General features: G+C 45.2%; 1 protein-coding gene across 1 annotated transcript; it reads right to left on the bottom strand.

The window, feature by feature from the left end:
* Positions 1–7,327: 7,327 nt before the first annotated feature.
* LOC109775005 (flavin-containing monooxygenase FMO GS-OX-like 8) lies at positions 7,328–17,078 on the bottom strand. The gene is made up of 4 exons (XM_020333764.4): positions 16,180–17,078; positions 15,862–16,080; positions 15,504–15,725; positions 7,328–8,051 (listed from the first exon to the last, which is right to left on the bottom strand). Exons 1-4 carry the CDS (start codon positions 16,996–16,998, stop codon positions 7,800–7,802), a joined length of 1,512 nt encoding a protein of 503 aa, XP_020189353.3. The 5' UTR covers positions 16,999–17,078; the 3' UTR covers positions 7,328–7,799.
* Positions 17,079–18,356: the final 1,278 nt, after the last annotated feature.

The following is an 18,356-nucleotide window of genomic DNA, read 5'->3' as shown; positions in this document are numbered from 1 at the left end:
ACACCATTGTTTTGGTTGGTGCTCTTTTGATCTTGGACGATCGTGTAAAATGTATTCCCATTTATCTCGTATCCTTTGTAAGTCAATACAGTCGAAGATGGTCCCCTGGACAATGAGTACAACTCATCACAAACAGTGGTGTCACCTCTGAGACGTGTTTCCAAACAACTGCTGAAAGTCCTGATGTGTTCACATGTAATCCAGTCGTCACACTACTCCGGGTGTTTGGAGCGCAGACTGTTCTTGTGTTCATCGACATACGGGGTCACCAAGGTAGAGTTCTGTAGAACTGTGTAGTGTGCTTGAGACCAAGAATAGCCATCCCTGCATATTATTGAGTCCCCTCCAAGCGTGCCTTTTCCAGTCAGTCTCCCCTCATACCGCGATTTAGGGAGACCTATCTTCTTAAGGCCAGGAATGAAGTCAACACAAAACCCAATGACATCCTCTGTTTGATGGCCCATGGAGATGCTTCCTTCTGGCCTAGCGCGGTTACGAACATATTTCTTTAGGACTCCCATGAACCTCTCAAAGGGGAACATATTGTGTAGAAATACGGGCCCCAGAATGACAATCTCGTCGACTAGATGAACTAGGACGTGTGTCATGATATTGAAGAAGGATGGTGGGAACACCAGCTCGAAACTGACAAGACATTGTGCCACATCACTCCTTAGCCTTGGTATGATTTATGGATCGATCACCTTCTGAGAGATTGCATTGAGGAATGCACATAGCTTCACAATGGCTAATCGGACGTTTTCCGGTAGAAGCCCCCTCAATGCAACCGGAAGCAGTTGCGTCATAATCACGTGGCAGTCATGAGACTTTAGGTTCTGGAACTTTTTCTCTGGCATATTTATTATTCCCTTTATATTCGACGAGAAGCCAGTCGGGACCTTCATACTGAGCAGGCATTCAAAGAAGATTTCTTTCTCTTCTTTCGTAAGAGCGTAGCTGGCAGGACCTTCATACTGCTAAGGAGGCATGCCGTCTTTTTCGTGCAAACGTTGCAGGTCCTCCCGTGCCTCAGGTGTATCTTTTGTCTTTCCATACACGCCCAAGAAGCCTAGCAGGTTCACGCAAAGATTCTTCGTCACGTGCATCACGTCGATTGAAGAGCGGACCTCTAGCTCTTTCCAGTAGGGTAGGTCCCAAAATATAGATTTCTTCTTCCACATGGGTGCGTGTCCCTCAGCGTCATTCGGAACAGCTAGTCCGCCGGGACCCTTTCCAAAGATTACGTGTAAATCATTGACCATAGCAAGTACGTGATCACCGGTACGCATGGCGGGCTTCTTCCGGTGATCTGCCTCGCCTTTGAAATGCTTGCCTTTCTTTCGACATCGATGGTTGGTCAGAAGAAATCGACGATGGCCCAGGTACACATTCTTCCTGCTTTTGTCCAGGTATATACTTTCAGAATCATCTAAACAGTGCGTGCATGCGTGGTATCCCTTGTTTGTCTGTCCTGAAAGGTTACTGAGAGCGGGCCAATCGTTGATGGTTACAAACAGCAACGCATGCAGGTTAAATTCCTCCTGTTTGTGCTCATCCCACGTACGTACACCGTTTCCATTCCACAGCTGTAAAAGTTCTTCAACTAATGGCCTTAGGTACACATCAATGTCGTTGCCGGGTTGATTAGGGCCTTGGATGAGAACTGGCATCATAATGAACTTCCGCTTCATGCACATCCAAGGAGGAAGGTTATACATACATAGAGTCACGGGCCAGGTGCTGTGATTGCTGCTCTGCTCCCCGAAAGGATTAATGCCATCCGCGCTTAAACCAAACCATACGTTCCTTGGGTCAGCTGCAAACTCAGCCCAGTACTTTCTCTCGATTTTTCTCCACTGCGACCCGTCAGCGGGTGCTCTCAACTTCCCGTCTTTCTTACGGTCCTCACTGTGCCATCGCATCAACTTGGCATGCTCTTCGTTTCTGAACAGATGTTTCAACCGTGGTATTATAGGAGCATACCACATCACCTTCGCAGGAACCCTCTTCCTGGGGGGCTCGCCGTCAACATCACCAGGGTCATCTCGTCTGATCTTATACCGCAATGCACCGCATACCGGGCATGCGTTCAGATCCTTGTACGCACCGCGGTAGAGGATGCAGTCATTAGGGCATGCATGTATCTTCTGCACCTCCAATCCTAGAGGGCATACGACCTTCTTTGCTGCGTATGTACTGTCGGGCAATTCGTTATCCTTTGGAAGCTTCTTCTTCAATATTTTCAATAGCTTCTCAAATCCTTTGTCAGGCACAGCATTCTCTGCCTTCCACTGCAGCAATTCCAGTACGGTACCGAGCTTTGTGTTGCCATCTTCGCAATTGGGGTACAACCCTTTTTTGTGATCCTCTAACATGCGATCGAACTTCAGCTTCTCCTTTTGACTTTCGCATTGCGTCCTTGCATCGACTATGACCCGGCGGAGATCATCATCATCGGGCACTGGTTCCTCTTGATCTTCAGCAGCTTCCCCCCTTGCAGCATCATTGGGCACATCATCTGGTTCCTCATGATCTTCAGCAGCTTCCCCCGTTGCAGCATCACCGTATTCAGGGGGCACATAGTTGTCATCGTCCTCTTCTTCTTCGCCGTCTTCCATCATAACCCCTATTTCTCCGTGCCTCGTCCAAACATTATAGTGTGGCATGAAACCCTTGTAAAGCAGGTGGGTGTGAAGGATTTTTCGGTCAGAGTAAGACTTCGTATTCCCACATATAGGGCATGGACAACACATAAAACCATTCTGCTTGTTTGCCTCAGCCACTTCGAGAAAATCATGCACGCCCTTAATGTACTCAGAGGTGTGTCTGTCAGCGTACATCCATTGCCGGTTCATCTGCGTGCATTATATATAATTAAGTGTGTCAAAAACCATTACAGAACATCATGAATAGATAATTAAGTGACCAAATTAATAGAAGTTCATCATCACATTAAAACCAAAGTACATACATAGTTCTCATCTAACAACATATATATAGCTCTCCAGAGCATCTAATTAATTAAACCATACATTGAAACTATGTAAAACATTTCAATGCGAAAACAAATGCGATCATAATTGCAACCAAGGTAACAATTGATCCAACGACATAATGATACCAAGCCTCGGTATGAATGGCATATTTTCTAATCTTTCTAATCTTCAAGCGCATTGCATCCATCTTGATCTTGTGATCATCGACGACATCCGCAACATGCAACTCCAATATCATCTTCTCCTCCTCAATTTTTTTTATTTTTTCCTTCAAGTAATTGTTTTCTTCTTCAACTAAATTTAACCTCTCGACAATAGGGTCGGTTAGAATTTCCGGTTCAACCACCTCCTAGATAAATAAAATCTATGTCACGTTGGTCGGTATATTTGTCATAAACAATAAATAAACCAAATAGTTATAAAAAGATAATATATACCACATCCGAATCATAGACAGGACGAGGGCCGACGGGGGCGGATACCAAAACCATCGCACTATGTAATAAGAAGGAATAATAAAAGTAACAAAATTAGACAAGTAACTATCTAAAGTAAGAATTTTTTCCTTTCAGAAAGAAGATAAGAACAAGAGGCTCACCACGGTGGTGCTGGCGACGAGATCGGCGCGGGCGATCGACGGCGGTGAAGACGGGGACGGGACGTGACGGACCGCTAAACCTAGACAAATCTCGGGGAAAATGGATTTCAGAGGTCGAGTTTCGAGAGGAGAAAGATTAACTAGTGTGTCTCAGACATTTCATCGAACACCTCATGTGCATAGGAGGTGAGCTAGAGCACCCAAATGCCCTCCCCTCGCCGGCCAGAAAAAACAGAGCACTCTGGAGTGCTCTGCTGTGGTGATGGGGTATATATAGGGAACTCATTGGTCCCGGTTCGTGGCACCAACCGGGAATAAAGGCCTTTGGTCCCGGTTGGTGCCACGAACCGGGACCAATTCCCCCTTTAGTCCCGGTTGGTGGCACCAACCGGGACCAAAGGCCTTGTGCTGCCCCGCGTCAAAAGTTTAGTCCCACCTCGCTAGTTGAGAGAGCTCGAGAGTGGTTTATAAGCGCTGCTGCGCCCACCCTCTCGAACTCCTCTCAACTGCAGGCTTTCGGGCCTAACCGTTCTCTTTTCCTGTGGGGCCTACTGGGCCTTCTGCGGGCCTGAATCCTGGCCCATGGATGGGTTTCTAGTCGTATTCAGGCCGTGGTGGCCCAGTAGGTGGCATAATTTTTTTCCTCTGTTTTTTTCTCTTTTGCTTTATTTGTTTTGTTTTGTTTCTACTTACAACAAAAAACTTATTTATTTTAATTCTAATTACTTATGTATTTTACTTTAATTATTTTATTTTTATTTATTTTACTGCTGCTATTTTTATTTATTTTACTGCTGCTATTTTTACTTAATTTATTAAGGTTTATTTATTTTAGTTACTATAGTTTATTTTATTTTATTTTATTAAGGTTTATTTATTTTATTAAGGTTTATTTATTTTATAAATATAAAAAATGAACATAGATGCGCTTATAGAGGAAATTTAACCTAAATTCATAATAAATTTCTATGAAATTTACTGTGAATTTAGGTCAAATTCCCTGTATAAGGGCATCTATTTTCACTTTAAGAGGAGCACAACAATGCAGAGAGGGACGGGCTTATAAACTGGTGCGAGCGCCCTTCGGTTGGCGAGGTGGGACTAAACACTGGCCGCAACTAGGACCAGCCGTTTAGTCTCCGTTTGTGGTAGGAACCGGGACTAAAGGGTGGTGGGCCAGGAGCGTGGCCCATTGGTCCCGGTTTGTCCCACCAACCGGGACCAAAGGGTCCGGGCGAACCGGGACCAATGCCCCCACGAGGCCCGGCAGGCCCCTGACCGCACGAACCGGGACCAATGCTCACATTAGTCCCGGTTCGTGACTGAACCGAGACTAATGTGAATATTGTCCTGTGACCAAAGCCCAGTTTTCTACTAGTGCTGGCTACTTTGGCTAGGTAGCCCATCACGTGTGTAATCACGAAGGAGATCAAGGCAAGGCGCGCCACCTCCATGGCTATTGGGTTGCCTTCAGACTCGCCGAAGCCGGAGAAGGAGGAGCAGTAGTAGCCGGAGGTGGAGGGAGAACCGTTGCTGGAGCCGATTGAGGTGGCGGATCTGGAGGAGGACGAGGCAGAGCAGCCTGTCTTGATAACCCCACATGTATAGGGACCACGACAGTCTTCGAAGGTATTACTTCGCCCAATTTTTTTAATTTGGCAGAAGGCGAGCCAAAGAATATTTATGAGCCTTAGCAGTTGAGTTGTCTATTCAACCACACCTAAAAAAATTATATTTCCGCAACAAAGTGTTTAGTAGCACAGTAGCAATAGTAACATGAACAATATCATAAGCAATTTGTGATGATCGTAATAGCAGCAGCAGTAGTAACTTAGTAAAGACCAATATCAGAAAAGTGTAGGCATTGCATCAATGATGAATATTTGCGTTGGATGACATTCATCGTATAACAGTCACAACCTAGAGCGATACACAATAGCTCTATTTCACCAATGTAATATAGGTATGTATTCTGCATATAGTCAGACGTGCTTATAATAAGAACTTGCATGACATCTTTTGTCCTACCCTCCCATGGAAGCGGTGTCCATAAAAAAATCTAAGGGATATTAAGGCCTCCCTTTAATAGAGAACCGGAACAAAGTATTAACACTCAATGAATACATAAACTCCTCATACTACGGTAATCACCGGAAAGAATTCCAATTATTTTCAACTTGGGTATGCAGATCATAACACGTAATAGGTGCATACAACTTGCAAGATAGGATTAAGAAATCAAATATATTCATGAAAACATAAAGAGTTCAAATCTGAAATCATGGCACTTGGGCCCTAGTGACAAGCATTAAGCATAGCAAAGTCATAACAACAACAATCTCATGATATATTGGATACTAGGGATCAAGCCCTAACAAATTGACTCGATTACATGACAAATCCCATTCAACCCATCACCGCCCAGCAAGTATACGAAGGAGTTACTCACTCCCGGTGGCGAGCACCATGGAATTGTTGATGGAGGATGGTTGATAAAGACGATGACGTCGAATTCCCCTCTCCGGAGCCCCGAATGGACTCTAGCTCAACCCTCCCGATGAAGAACAGGAGGTGACAGCGGCTCCATATCGTAAAACGTGATGAAAATTTTTCTCTGATTTTTTCTCCATTAAACAGTATTTATGGAGTTGAAATTAGGGCAACTAGAGGCTCGAGGGGCCCACAAGCTCACAGGGCGCGCCTTGGGGGGTGGGCGCGCCCCCTGAGCTTGTGGCTCCTGGGTGGCCCCCTCTAGTAGTTCTCTTCACCAGTATTTTATATATATTCAGGAAATATTCTCCGTAAATTTTCAGCTTAATCCTAGAACTTTTATTTCTACACAAAAATAACACCATGACAATTCTGTTGAATACATCGTCAGTTCGGGTTAGTTCCATTCCAATCATGCAAATTAGAATCCAAAACAAAAGCAAAAGTGTTTGAAAAAGTAGATAAGTTTGGAACGTATCAACTCCCCCAAGCTTAACTCATTGCTTGTCTCAAGCAATTCAGTTGACAAACTGAAAGTAATAAAGAAAAAACTTTTACAAACTCTTTTATTCTTGTTGTTGTATATATGTTTAACTAGTGTTCAAGTTTTCAGCAAAGATTATGAACTAACCATATAAATGATAACACTTAGGTCTCACATTTACTCATGACAATAACATAACCAACTAGCGAGCAATAATAAGGTATCTTAAATGCCTACAATTTGTCAAAACAATCATGGTATAACATAATAACATGGTATCTCGCTAACCCTTTCTGAAACCGCAAAACATAAATGCAGAACACCTGTGAAGTTCAAGCAGCGACTAAACATTGTAATTATGGTAGAAGAGATCCAGTCATGATCACATCCAACATTAACTAGACACAATGCGTAAGAATGACAATAGAGCTCTTAGGACTGATGCTTAAAATGAGAAGGTGATGACTCAACAATAAAAGTAAATAATATAAAAGTAAATAGATAGGCTCTTCGCAGAGGGAAACAGGGATTTGCAGATGTGTCAGCGCTCGAAGCTTAAAACAGAGATTAATTTTGAGAGGTGTACTTTTCTGTCAACGTCTTCCCAGACGGAAAGGTAAGTTTTAGTCCCCCTTCACCATACAAAGACAAACCATGTCTAGCCGAGTCTGTGGGTGCCCTCCAAACAATTTACATTTTGCATGCAAATTTTACTATGCATGTATTTTGGTAATGTAATAGATGTCGGCAAATGTTTTGCATATAACATGGCCATTAACTTTTGTACACTAATGGTAATATTCACTACACATGTCATACACTATTTTTTTCATTTTTTGTATATATCATTTGTTTTTGGTTATTATTTACATTTTATTTTATTTTATTGCAAAGGGAATTGTGTTGTTGGGCCAGAAGGCCTAGCTAAAAGGGCCCGCATGCGTAGCCTTCGCGCTGGGGTGTTTGACATATCTAACGATATCGTCCCAACTAGCTGAGTTTTAGCAATCCCTATTTTAAAAGTCTCATCACAAAGCCAAGTGTTTAAAATGTGGGATGTGCATACAACTTATCGTGTCAAAAACAGTCTTATATTATACAAAATGCACATATAAGGTGTCTGTGACACTGTTTATGAAAACAAAAATAAAATAGATACATCGATCCAACCGTGGAAGCCTGAAACACGCACTGTCATGGAATGGAAGGAGCTCATATGGTGCATAATCGATCACTCTACTTGTTCGAGAAGACCAAGTGATTGTTCTTTCGTAGTAGCAGGTCCAGCAGCAGCAGCTTGGGCCCGTTGTGCAGACAAGTGCCACTCCTCCACACCCTTGCGGATGGAGTCGCTGTCTTGGTACTCATCGCGGAAGGTCTCGAGGTTGTCGAACATGTTGACTAACGACGACACCAGCAACTCGTAACGCCATTTCTCCACGCTACGGAAGTCGCAGTACTTGCTCACGAACTCATCCATGAACTGCAGATCACATGGCAACACAGAATGTAAAACACGGACGTGTAAACCTATTTATTAGCTACTCCCTCCGTTTCTAAAAATAAGTTTTTTTTACACATTTCAATATGAACTGCATACGAAGCAAAATGAGTGAATCTATAATCTAAAATACGTCTATCTTTCCCTAATAATAAAGCACGGATTAACTTTGTCGGGTTCACCGTTATAATACGCTTTCTTCCCGTGATTTTACGCTTTCAGTTTTGAATTTAAAACATATTCAAGGTGGTACTAAATTTTGTGGCTGTCCTTGTTTGTTACGTCAATTTCGCCCGTCACGCTGCTCGTAGGCTTCATCCTCGATACAACTTTCCATACAGGCACATATTCAAGGTGGTACTAAATTTTGTGGCTGTCCTTGTTTGTTACGTCAATTTCGCCCGTCACGCTGCTCGTAGGCTTCATCCTCGATACAACTTTCCATACAGGCTGGGCTAAATCGCCTTACTGGGCTTTGGCCCGAAATCGGCCCAATCAAAAAATATGACGTGTAACCGAGATTAGGCAGAAATAAGCGTCTCCATGTGGGTCGAACTCCCAAAGTTGCACGTCAAGGCCCAAGGCTGCAACTGCAACCAACAGAACTAAGGCATCAGGATGCAAACAAAAGGTTTGTTTCTTTATAAATTAAGTACCACCTCGCTCCTTTGCAATCTGTTCTACCGATTTATATATGTTTCCTATTCAAAATCAATAAGCAGCCTGGACAATTAATGGTAACAAAGATGGCTGACAAAGATGTGTGGCATGACCAGCGGGCATAAATAAGGAAAAAGAGTGGCGTCATTAGCGGGAATAAAATATGGAAAGAGAGTTTCACAAAAAGAAAAATGAAGGAGAGGATAATGACCATAAGGAAGGTGAGCTCCCAAAAAAAGAAGGAGAGAAGCATTCTCTTGTAGAGAGGTATTATTACGTGGGCATAAATAAGGAAGGAGAGTTCCTTTAAAAAAGAAGGGAGATAATAATATGTTGCAAAGGAATTATATACGAGGGCATGATCAGTATACATAAATAAGGAAGGAAGGAGAGTTTGACAAGAAAGAAAGAAAGGAAGGTGTATGATATGACACAAAGCAATTACCCAGACATGGCATGCAATTAACTCAAATAGCTCTAGAGATGGCCTAACAGACCTTTTGGTGAGATTTTAAAATTGCTTCAATTTACAAATAATGCCTTTAAGATTTGAAAATTAGGGGGTCCTTTAGAGTCAGAATTGTCGTACAAAAATCGCTGACAGAACTCTTTTAGCGAGATTTTTTTTATGACAACTTACAAATAATGCCTTTAAGATTTGCTTATTAGTGGGCCTTTATCAAAAGCATTGTATCTATAGCATGCTTCTTAAAGTACAATTGGAAAAAGACTTCCTTACCTATGAGCATTGCTACGCTCCGCAACGCATCTGGAGACGAAGCCACGTAAATCTCTCCTCATCCTAATTAATTTCTCTCCAAGCTGAATTCAAGGGTGGGCCCACACTAACTAACCACCCCCTCCCTAATTCAATCATGGGGCCCACACTAACTAATCTCACCCACCTGAATTCGCGTGAATTAACCACGCCCGTACAATTGATATGATTACTAATAAAATTTGATATGTCGCACGCTAGCCTCGCTAGCCAGGACCTCCAATGTCGGAACCAGATCGTCTGGCGTAGAAACAAAGTACTGCAGAGGGACGTAGATCATTTGCTACCGTCCCATACGCATCCGACGGTGGCCCATGGAACTGAGCGAACACAGCGCAACAGTCGGCCCATAAAGGGATTGAGGACACAGAAACGGCGTGATATCTGCTCTTTGATATGTTTCTCAAAAAAGAAAATCTGCTCTTTGATCTTGTGCGCACGTGCAAATATTCTGGATCTCTCTTGCGGCCTTCCTCGTCAATAGCTTCGAATGTCATGCTCACAAATTCATTGGTGATATAATCTATTTACAACATGAATGATAGGCTCACAAATTCCTCTCATTTACATGCTCAGAGCATCAATGATCTGCTCGATATTCCTCTAACATATTTTAATTAAGATGGACGATATTTCTAAAAACTTTTTAAAAAAGTTCTAGGATGCTAATTTACAGCAGACGACGACCACGCATGCGTGGCCACCCTGGCCGGCCGCATCGCCATCCTTGTCCGTGCCGTCATCGTCGTCCTTCTAGCGGTAGAAGGACGCGAGACCGCGGCAGCCTTGCCCGACCGCCGCCTGGCGCTTGCGGAGCAGCCGCTCCGCTTCCTCCTGCACCGTGCGGAGCGTTGCATGGCGCCTTGGCCCTACCGTCATTCGCCAAGCGAACATTCCTCCTCAATCTTGCCGAGCTCCCATCGGTCGGCGGTGGCGGTGCGCGGCCGTCTCCGCGGTGCTTCCTCTACGTCCGCATCGTCTTCATCATCACCATGTCTCAGTCCGACACTGACCGTCTCGCTGCTGAGAAACTCGAGGCCGACAAGAAGGCCGCCGAGGACACCGCTGCCGCCACCGCCGCCGTGGCTTCTGCCTAGCCTACTGGAGGGTATAAGACGTTTATCCCGCTCCTGTTTATTTTCGCATTAGCAGTATTAGCATTATATGTAGATGTGTTTACTGTTTGTGTAGTACGTGCTTATCTAGATCAGAGTCGGTATGTCGTTAATTATGTTGCCATGGTACTAATGTTGCCATGGGTATAGATTTGACAAATACGTTTGCTAGATATAGAAAAAACGGTTCAACATCCCACCGACAAATAAAAACGAGGCCCACGGGTCGTCCCGTCTCGCCCTTGTCTCGGGTTCGTAGTGGAGGCATATCGCATCTTCCTTCGGCGGCGGTGGCGGAGAGCCATCCTTCGATGCCCTAGGCAGACTCACGACCCTCCGCGTGCTTGCGACGGCGACATGCCCCACCAGCCCTAGCGCTCGATACGCCCAAGAGTCGCGGCCGCTCCTCACCTGATGACCCTCGCGATCTAGATTTGGAGGAGGGGTGCCTCCTGTTCCGTCCCGTGCACCGGATGTGGAAGACGGATAGAGGAGCGAGGGAGGGGGCAAACATAGAGGATTCTGGCGGTGGTGCTGCTCAGAACGGTGGCAAAGGAGGATGCTACTTTGGTTCTGACCTGCAGCGGCCGGTGTGGCAGGAGATGGGGTTAGCTGCTAAAGCGGTGAAACATGGATTGTTGAAGGTACGTGTGATATAGATGTTTGGGTAATCTGTCGTCAGTCCTAACGGATGCTAATATGTGAATTTTGTAATATATCCTTATATTCTGGGCCATGATATATAAGCACTCAATAAAGCTATTCCGACATACTTTGATCGCCACCTTGCTTGGGTCATCATATAGACATGAGTATTTAATTGTTTAATTTTATCTAATTTATTCTGACAATTTTCAAATTTAATTTGATTGAGGACCTAAAACATCACCGCACTTTGACAATAGAATTGGAGTGGTCTCTTATATGTAGTTTGATGTCATAACTTCTTAAATAGGACATTGCAGACGGACAATGCTTTACTAGACATATTGGAGTTGGCTTTGCTAATCAACAAAGGAAGTGGCATGGGTTAAGGACTATTGCTAATCTGGTGAATTGTATTACCATTGTATGCTTCTCAATATAAGTGTCCAGCCAACTAAAATAAGTGTGGATCGGAATTTATTTTATGGGCCACTAAACCGAGTCCAGCCAACTGAACTAGCAAACAATCACATCACAAGTCACAAGGAGGGTTCGGTGTCACGACGGTTTTGCAGAATAGTCCCTGTAGTTTTTATTAATGAACCCGCACTTCATGGGGACACAGGATCGAGCAGTTTCCGTTTCGTACGTCGGCCTCCAGCCGGTGGTATGTTCCTGTTATGGGCCGCTAAAATAAGTGTGGATCGGAATTTATTTTATGGGCCACTAAACCGAAGAGTCCAGCCAACTGAACTAGCAAACAATCACATCACAAGTCACGGGTTCGGTGGCTAATTAAATAGCACCACCTCGATTTTTTGCACTAAATTGTATCAACTTAAATATGTTTGCGAGTTGCCTGAGATATCAGCAAGCTTCCTCACGGACAGAGAAACAAGAGGAAAATCAGGGAACATACGCCCATGCTGATTGGGATGCAAATAAATGGATTTGTGGGCAGGTATACTTGATTGGCCGGAATCCTCGGAAATAGAGGGGCAAATAGCGAGGGAAGGAGGCGCGGCTGGCACAATGGAGGGACTCACTGGCGGGCGAGGCAAGGACGCGCGGCTGGCACACGAGGAGCTCCTGCGGTAGGCGCGGGTTGGAAGAAAGAGGGCAGGGCTACGAGGTTAAGCAAGCAGGTCGGGGTGCTCGCAGTGACCGAGAGGCGGCAGGCAAGGCATGCCGTGGGTGTGAGATCCTTGCCGGCGGTGGGGCAGGCCGTGGACGCACGGCTCAGCTGCACCTCCTGCGGTGGGTGACGGCGCAAGGGGAGGGGGTCGGGGAGGAGGCAGAGAGAAATCGGGATCGAGCTCAGGGGCGACTAGGGTTAAGGAGGTTGGCTGGGCCTTGGGCGAAAAGACCGACCGACTGGGCTGGCCTTGATTTAAAAAATAGAAGGGGGTTTTCTTCTATTTTTTGAAAAACATATTTATTTGGAGGCCAATAATAATTGAGTTGAAAGTTTTCATGTGGCCTCCCTGAATTTGGCATGGAATTAAATATTTAGAAACAAAGGGATTTAATTTGCAAGTGTCTTTAAGGGTAATTTCCAAATAATGAAATAATTTATTTGAGCTCTCTAATAATGTTGGCAAGATATGTTGTATGGGTTATAAAGAGAACCACCATGTCAATTCCCTCATTTTAAATAGATCAAATATCTATGCAATTTCATTTTTTGGAATATCATTTAATTAAATGTGAGTGTGAACTGCGTGATAGCATGTTAAAGTATTTAATCCAGAATTCATGGTATATGCACTTCATCAATTTTCTAAATATGTACGATGAGGGTGAAGTAAGGTAAGTGCTTCTTACCACCAACGATTCAGATATAATGCACTCCCAGGAACTACGCTCCCCTGTTTCAGTTTGTTGAGCCTATCTCATTATATTTTTTGTTTGTAAGTCCTACTTTTATTTCTTTCCCTCATATGTTTACATTATGTGAAACATTCAATTCTTGCATGCAGTGATTAAATAGAACTCACCATGTAACATTTCTACTCATTCAGTGTGTCACGACATGCATCCACCGCAATTAATGGAGATTAAAGCATGATATGCATTTCTCCTACATATCGGCATGCGCCTCCCGGCCTCCAGGGATGTTGTCATGCCGCGTTCATGGGCGTTTTAGTGGAAACATCAATTTTCCCCCTAGCAACGCACGGGCATATGTGTTATATATCTCTCCCTAATAATAAAGCACGGATTGACTTTGTCGGGTTCACCGTCACAATACGCTTCTTCCCATGAATTTACGTTTTCAGTTTTTTTTCACCTATATTATTTTCTACATCCGAGGTGATACTATTGCTTCTTACCATCGAAATTCCGTCCGCTCAGATCGAACACAAGCGACCTACAGCATATTGGGCTTCAACGTGTTCGGCCCAACAAACAAATCGAACGAAGAGACCGATTAGAAGACGAATCACAGGCCCAAAACAAGACAGATCCGAACACGTCCTCCACTCCTAAGTCGGTCAACACGCACGTTCTTCTCTCATCTCCCACCCCGCAGAAAAATCCAACCTCCACGGATCCATCGCCGCCACCATACCAAGATCCGGCGAGAGAGCGATCGTCCCGGACGTGGGCGACCATCTGGAACATGGAGCTTCCATGAAAACGCTCGGTGTCATGGAGGGCGAGGTCAAGGTCCGCTACCTCGGCCACGAGCCCACGATCTCAACTTGAGCTTGTCGAGGCGGATGTTTTGCGAGCTGCTGGCGCGCCGTGTGCAGCCCCAGCGCCAACAATAGCCCGATCATCCCAGCAGCCGAGGTAGCCAACCGGCTTGGCCTTTGCCCTCGCCGCGCCGCCGTCGAAGTGCGCAGCCGCGGTGGAGTAGCTCTACAGGGCGGCTGCACGGAGGCCGGCAGAAGCTTGTGAAGAGCCATGACTGTGATCGATAGCAGCAATCGCGATTTTGAATTCTTCTTTTGTTTCCCTTTGAGTTGATGGGGGCTAGATGTACTTCAGACAAAGCTTCAACAAGGAAGAGCGGAAGACCACTAATACTTTTTAGTATTGGATGATGTAGTGTACTATCTATCTATCCATTCAAGAAAATTGATGGCGATGGAATCCGCGTGTGTGCGTGTGTGGCTGTGCCTCTGGTCGCTCGATGGTTTTTCGGGTTCCATAAAGTAAGAAACTGTTGGTCCTATTCTGAATTCTAATAGATCACCAGGGAGAGGGAGATCAGAGGACGGATGGAAGGGATGGCGACAACGTTATATTCGAAAGGGAATAACGCTGGAATACCTTGCTATTGCTACCTGTCAGAGTGCATAATTATGAAGTAAATTACTCGGCACTGCTTAGTTGCCAAACTTGACAGTTGCTAAGACCTTCTGTCGACAAGATACACAAACATACAATTCCATGGTAAGTTAACGTCTTCTGATGGATTTTGTTTGCCTTTCTTGACAAGAAAACTATAACTATTTGCTTATAGTTTATCAAAGGTAATCTGCCAACGACATGAGAAGTACGTTCATTGATTTCACGTGGACTAACTTACTGGATGATTTTATTCATTTCTTATAACTTCACTCAAATAATTCTCCCTATATTTTTGGGTAATTCATTTCATCCAATAGTTGATAGTTGCTTCATTATTACAAAAATTGATCAGACCAGGAAAAGAGATCTTATGATATTTTTTCGTTATTACAAAAAATTCATCAGAGAGAAAAATAAATCTTATCTGATAGTTTGATCTTTTCCCCATTATCTGAGAAAAGTTCTCCCTAGATTGCGAATGCAATCGTGGCATGAGATTGTTAAGAGTGAAGACATGCATATGGGTACTTTCCACTGGCACATCACTCTGTAATGAAAAGAATAGCATCATATTTTATTTACCCAACTATTGTTCTTCAAAACTAATCATATTATTTGCTTTCTACAGGTACTATGTAGAGTATTCAAAGAGGTCATCTTCATGAAGCTAGGAGAGGATAGACATTAGGAAAAATGAGAGATGAGGTGAGTTTTTGTTGTTCACCATCCAATTCAAGCATCACACAAATTAAGCATTACTATTCAAAGGATGCAGAGTTAACCCGTTCATCCTTTCTAAAGGAATTAATAAGTTAAAATTTGTGTCCCGTTGCAACGCACGGGCTCTTTTGCTAGTATACATTTATATATAGTCCTTATAGAAATCTATAAAAAGACGTATATTTAGGAACAGGGGAGTAGTATATAGCACCGTACGATCGTCCGATTGTCGTGCAGGTTGTGTGTAGTAGTCAGTGCCGTGGTGTCAAACAAGCTGACGTCGTGGGTGTAATTCTTGGGCGCGCCGGCGGCCTCCCTGGCGCGGTAGTACTCCTCCACGGACCGCACCATCTCCTCCTCCGGGGGCAGCGTTCTCTTGCCGGACAGCACCTGCGCCACCCATTTCGCCTGAGCCTCAAAGAACCAAGGCGCAAATACCTGCAACCAAATGCATGTTTTTGTACGTGACGTAAAGAACAAGCGCTGTCATGATCGACGATCCCGACCCGAGGAGTATCGTCAAGATGTAATGCAACGTCGCTAACTCGCCTCGCCTACCAACAGGTTCACGTACCTTTACGGGTATACCGACGAAGGAGAGCGACGGCGCCAGCGACGGCGGGAACACATGCTCGAAAAGCGGGCCCACGCAGTTGTCGTCGACGGTGACCGCTCCCTCCGTATCCAGGAACGGGAAAGAGTAATTGAACCCTGTGCAGTAGATGATGGTGTCGGCGAGGATACTGGAGCCGTCGCCGAACACCACCCGCCCGTCCTCGCACAGCCGCTCCACCTGATTAACGTTGTCGGATCAATCATTTCGTTTTGAATCCATGTGGAGAACTGGAGATCGACATGACTAGAGCACGAAAAAGAAAAGACTAGTACGTACGTGAAGTTGTAGGTGCAGGCTGGCGCTGTACTTGGAGAGCACCTTGGCGAGCTCCTGGGTTACCTCCTCCATGGACTTGGCGACCAGGTGCACCTCCTTGGCGACCCTGCGGACCTCCATGGCGATGTCCTTGCCGCTCGCGCCGCACCCAACCACCACCACCACCTCGTCGCGGAACGGCTCCGGCACCCTGTACGAGTGGCTGTGCACCTGCCTCCCCCTCCACACCTCCATGCCTACGATGCTTGGCAATCTCGGCTGCGAGTAGTGGCCGTTGGCCACCACGACGGCATCGAACTCCTCCTCCACCTCCTCGGCACCATCGGACTTGCCGAGATCGACGGACCTCACCATCCATTGCCGCGTCGGAATCGGACCTGGCGCCAAGGCGACACGCACGACGCCGGTGTTGAGCCTGACGAGCTCCATGAGCCCGAACGCGTCGCAGAAGTCCTTGAGGTAGAGGTACACCTCGCGGTGACCAGGGAAGCGGCGGACGTCGCGGCCGTCCTTGGGCGCGAACTGGAAGTCGGTGAACCCCATGGTCTCCCGGGCGCTGATCAGGCGGAGGGACGCATACATGCTGCCGTGCACCTTCACCGGCGCCGCCGCGGCACCGAGCGGGTCTGCGCCGTCAGTCATCGGATCGTACCGCCACTGCCCGCCCACGTCGCCGCTCTGCTCCAGCACCGTCACGTCGTGGCCCTCCCGCCGCAGCTCGCGGGCTGACGCCAACCCGGCCATCCCGGCCCCGATCACGCATACCTTCTGCCGTTGCAATGGCTTAATGTCGTCGTCGCAGACCATGTCTATTTTCATTTTCGAGACGTCGCGCCGTGGAGGGAGTGATTGAATTGTTTGATTTGTCAAGAACTCAGTCGCATCGTTTGCTTCATTTTATGCGCATTCTAGCTCGGTCAGATCAACCACTCCACCCACTGAGCTGTAGAAATAAAAAGTACGGGTGGTGCAGTGGATGCATGAGTAGACGTCCCCCAGTTATTATTTAACAGAAAATACTACTGTATCATTAGCTGGTAGCCTGGTATGACCGACAGAGACCAAAATATTTAGGTAGGTGCTCATCGGGTCATCATTGAAAACTAAAATAACTGGCATGCGGTGGTCGTGGAACCCAAACTGCATAGCGCACGCAGCGCTAGTGGGGCTGCTTAGCCATTTGTATTTTGCTCATCGCCACCTTTTCTATCATTGCTGATACAACTACTCAACTTTGATGTTTCTCACCATATTATTAATAGTCTTACTAAATCTTAGTCGACCGAGACATGGTTAACCTCAGTAAATGCTATATGCGTGAGATTTTCGAACCGTGCACAAAAAATTCTTTTTCTTTTTTGCATGTTATGTCACCGGACCGAGACTTGGTTAAATCTCAGTCGATTGAGACCTAGTCACATCCTATTATTAATGTTGTTTAACTTTGAACATAGTTGAGCCAAGTTTTTTAGATGCATGGTTTTATTCCCCGAAAATGCTAATGAGCCGACTTGCACACGCTCTAAAATTCAATGACAACTTTTCCATTCTTCAAGTTCATACTCTTCGAGAAGAGCTAGCTTCCCATATAAACGTTGATGCTTTCAAAACCGACCTAAATCGTTTTTCGCTATTCTTTTTATAGACAAAAGGTTTCATATCTTGCCCTTTTTTTGCAGCGTGTATCCCACCTGGGGGCGTTGTCGTGAAGCTTAGGTGTCATAGAGCATAGCGGGGGCATTGCACTTAGTTTTCCCTGTGCTTTTTTTAGTAGACTACTCGTATGCGTACTGAGTGATCCGTTTATCTTGGGACCGGTACTGTATGAGGGCTACCTCATCATCTTGTATCGATTGGTCCCATACTTTGTTCAGATGTTGTTGATTTATATATAAAGCAGGATGGAAAGCCTCTTTCACGAGAGCAGTTATGTGAAACGATTCAGATTTAATAAAAATAAGTCACAACTAATGAGTCAAGATTTAGGTCCGCCAGTAGTGTTGTTGTTCGAATGACAAACATATACCACCGACGGATCGAGAATTAGTCCCCTTAGTGTTGGTAGCCTCCACAATGACAGTCAAATATTTGGGCCCATTAAAAAACATTACAATTATTTGTTCATATTCCAACCAAATTCTATTATTCTAGTGCATTCCAAATAATCGCTTTTTATA

The sequence above is a fragment of the Aegilops tauschii genome, chromosome 6, assembly GCF_002575655.3.
Source record: "Aegilops tauschii subsp. strangulata cultivar AL8/78 chromosome 6, Aet v6.0, whole genome shotgun sequence".
Lineage (NCBI taxonomy): Eukaryota > Viridiplantae > Streptophyta > Magnoliopsida > Poales > Poaceae > Aegilops > Aegilops tauschii.
Note: the sequence above shows the minus strand (reverse complement) of the source record. Positions and strands in the feature narration are given on the sequence as shown.

Coding starts and splice junctions, on each gene's coding strand:
- LOC109775005 (XM_020333764.4), bottom strand. CDS start 16,998: ATGAAAATAGACATGGTCTGCGACGACGACATTAAGCCATTGCAACGG. Junction 15,726..15,861: donor TCGTCGGTATACCCGTAAAG/GTACGTGAACCT, acceptor ATTTGGTTGCAG/GTATTTGCGCCTTGGTTCTT. Junction 8,052..15,503: donor TGCACGACAATCGGACGATC/GTACGGTGCTAT, acceptor TGTGATCTGCAG/TTCATGGATGAGTTCGTGAG.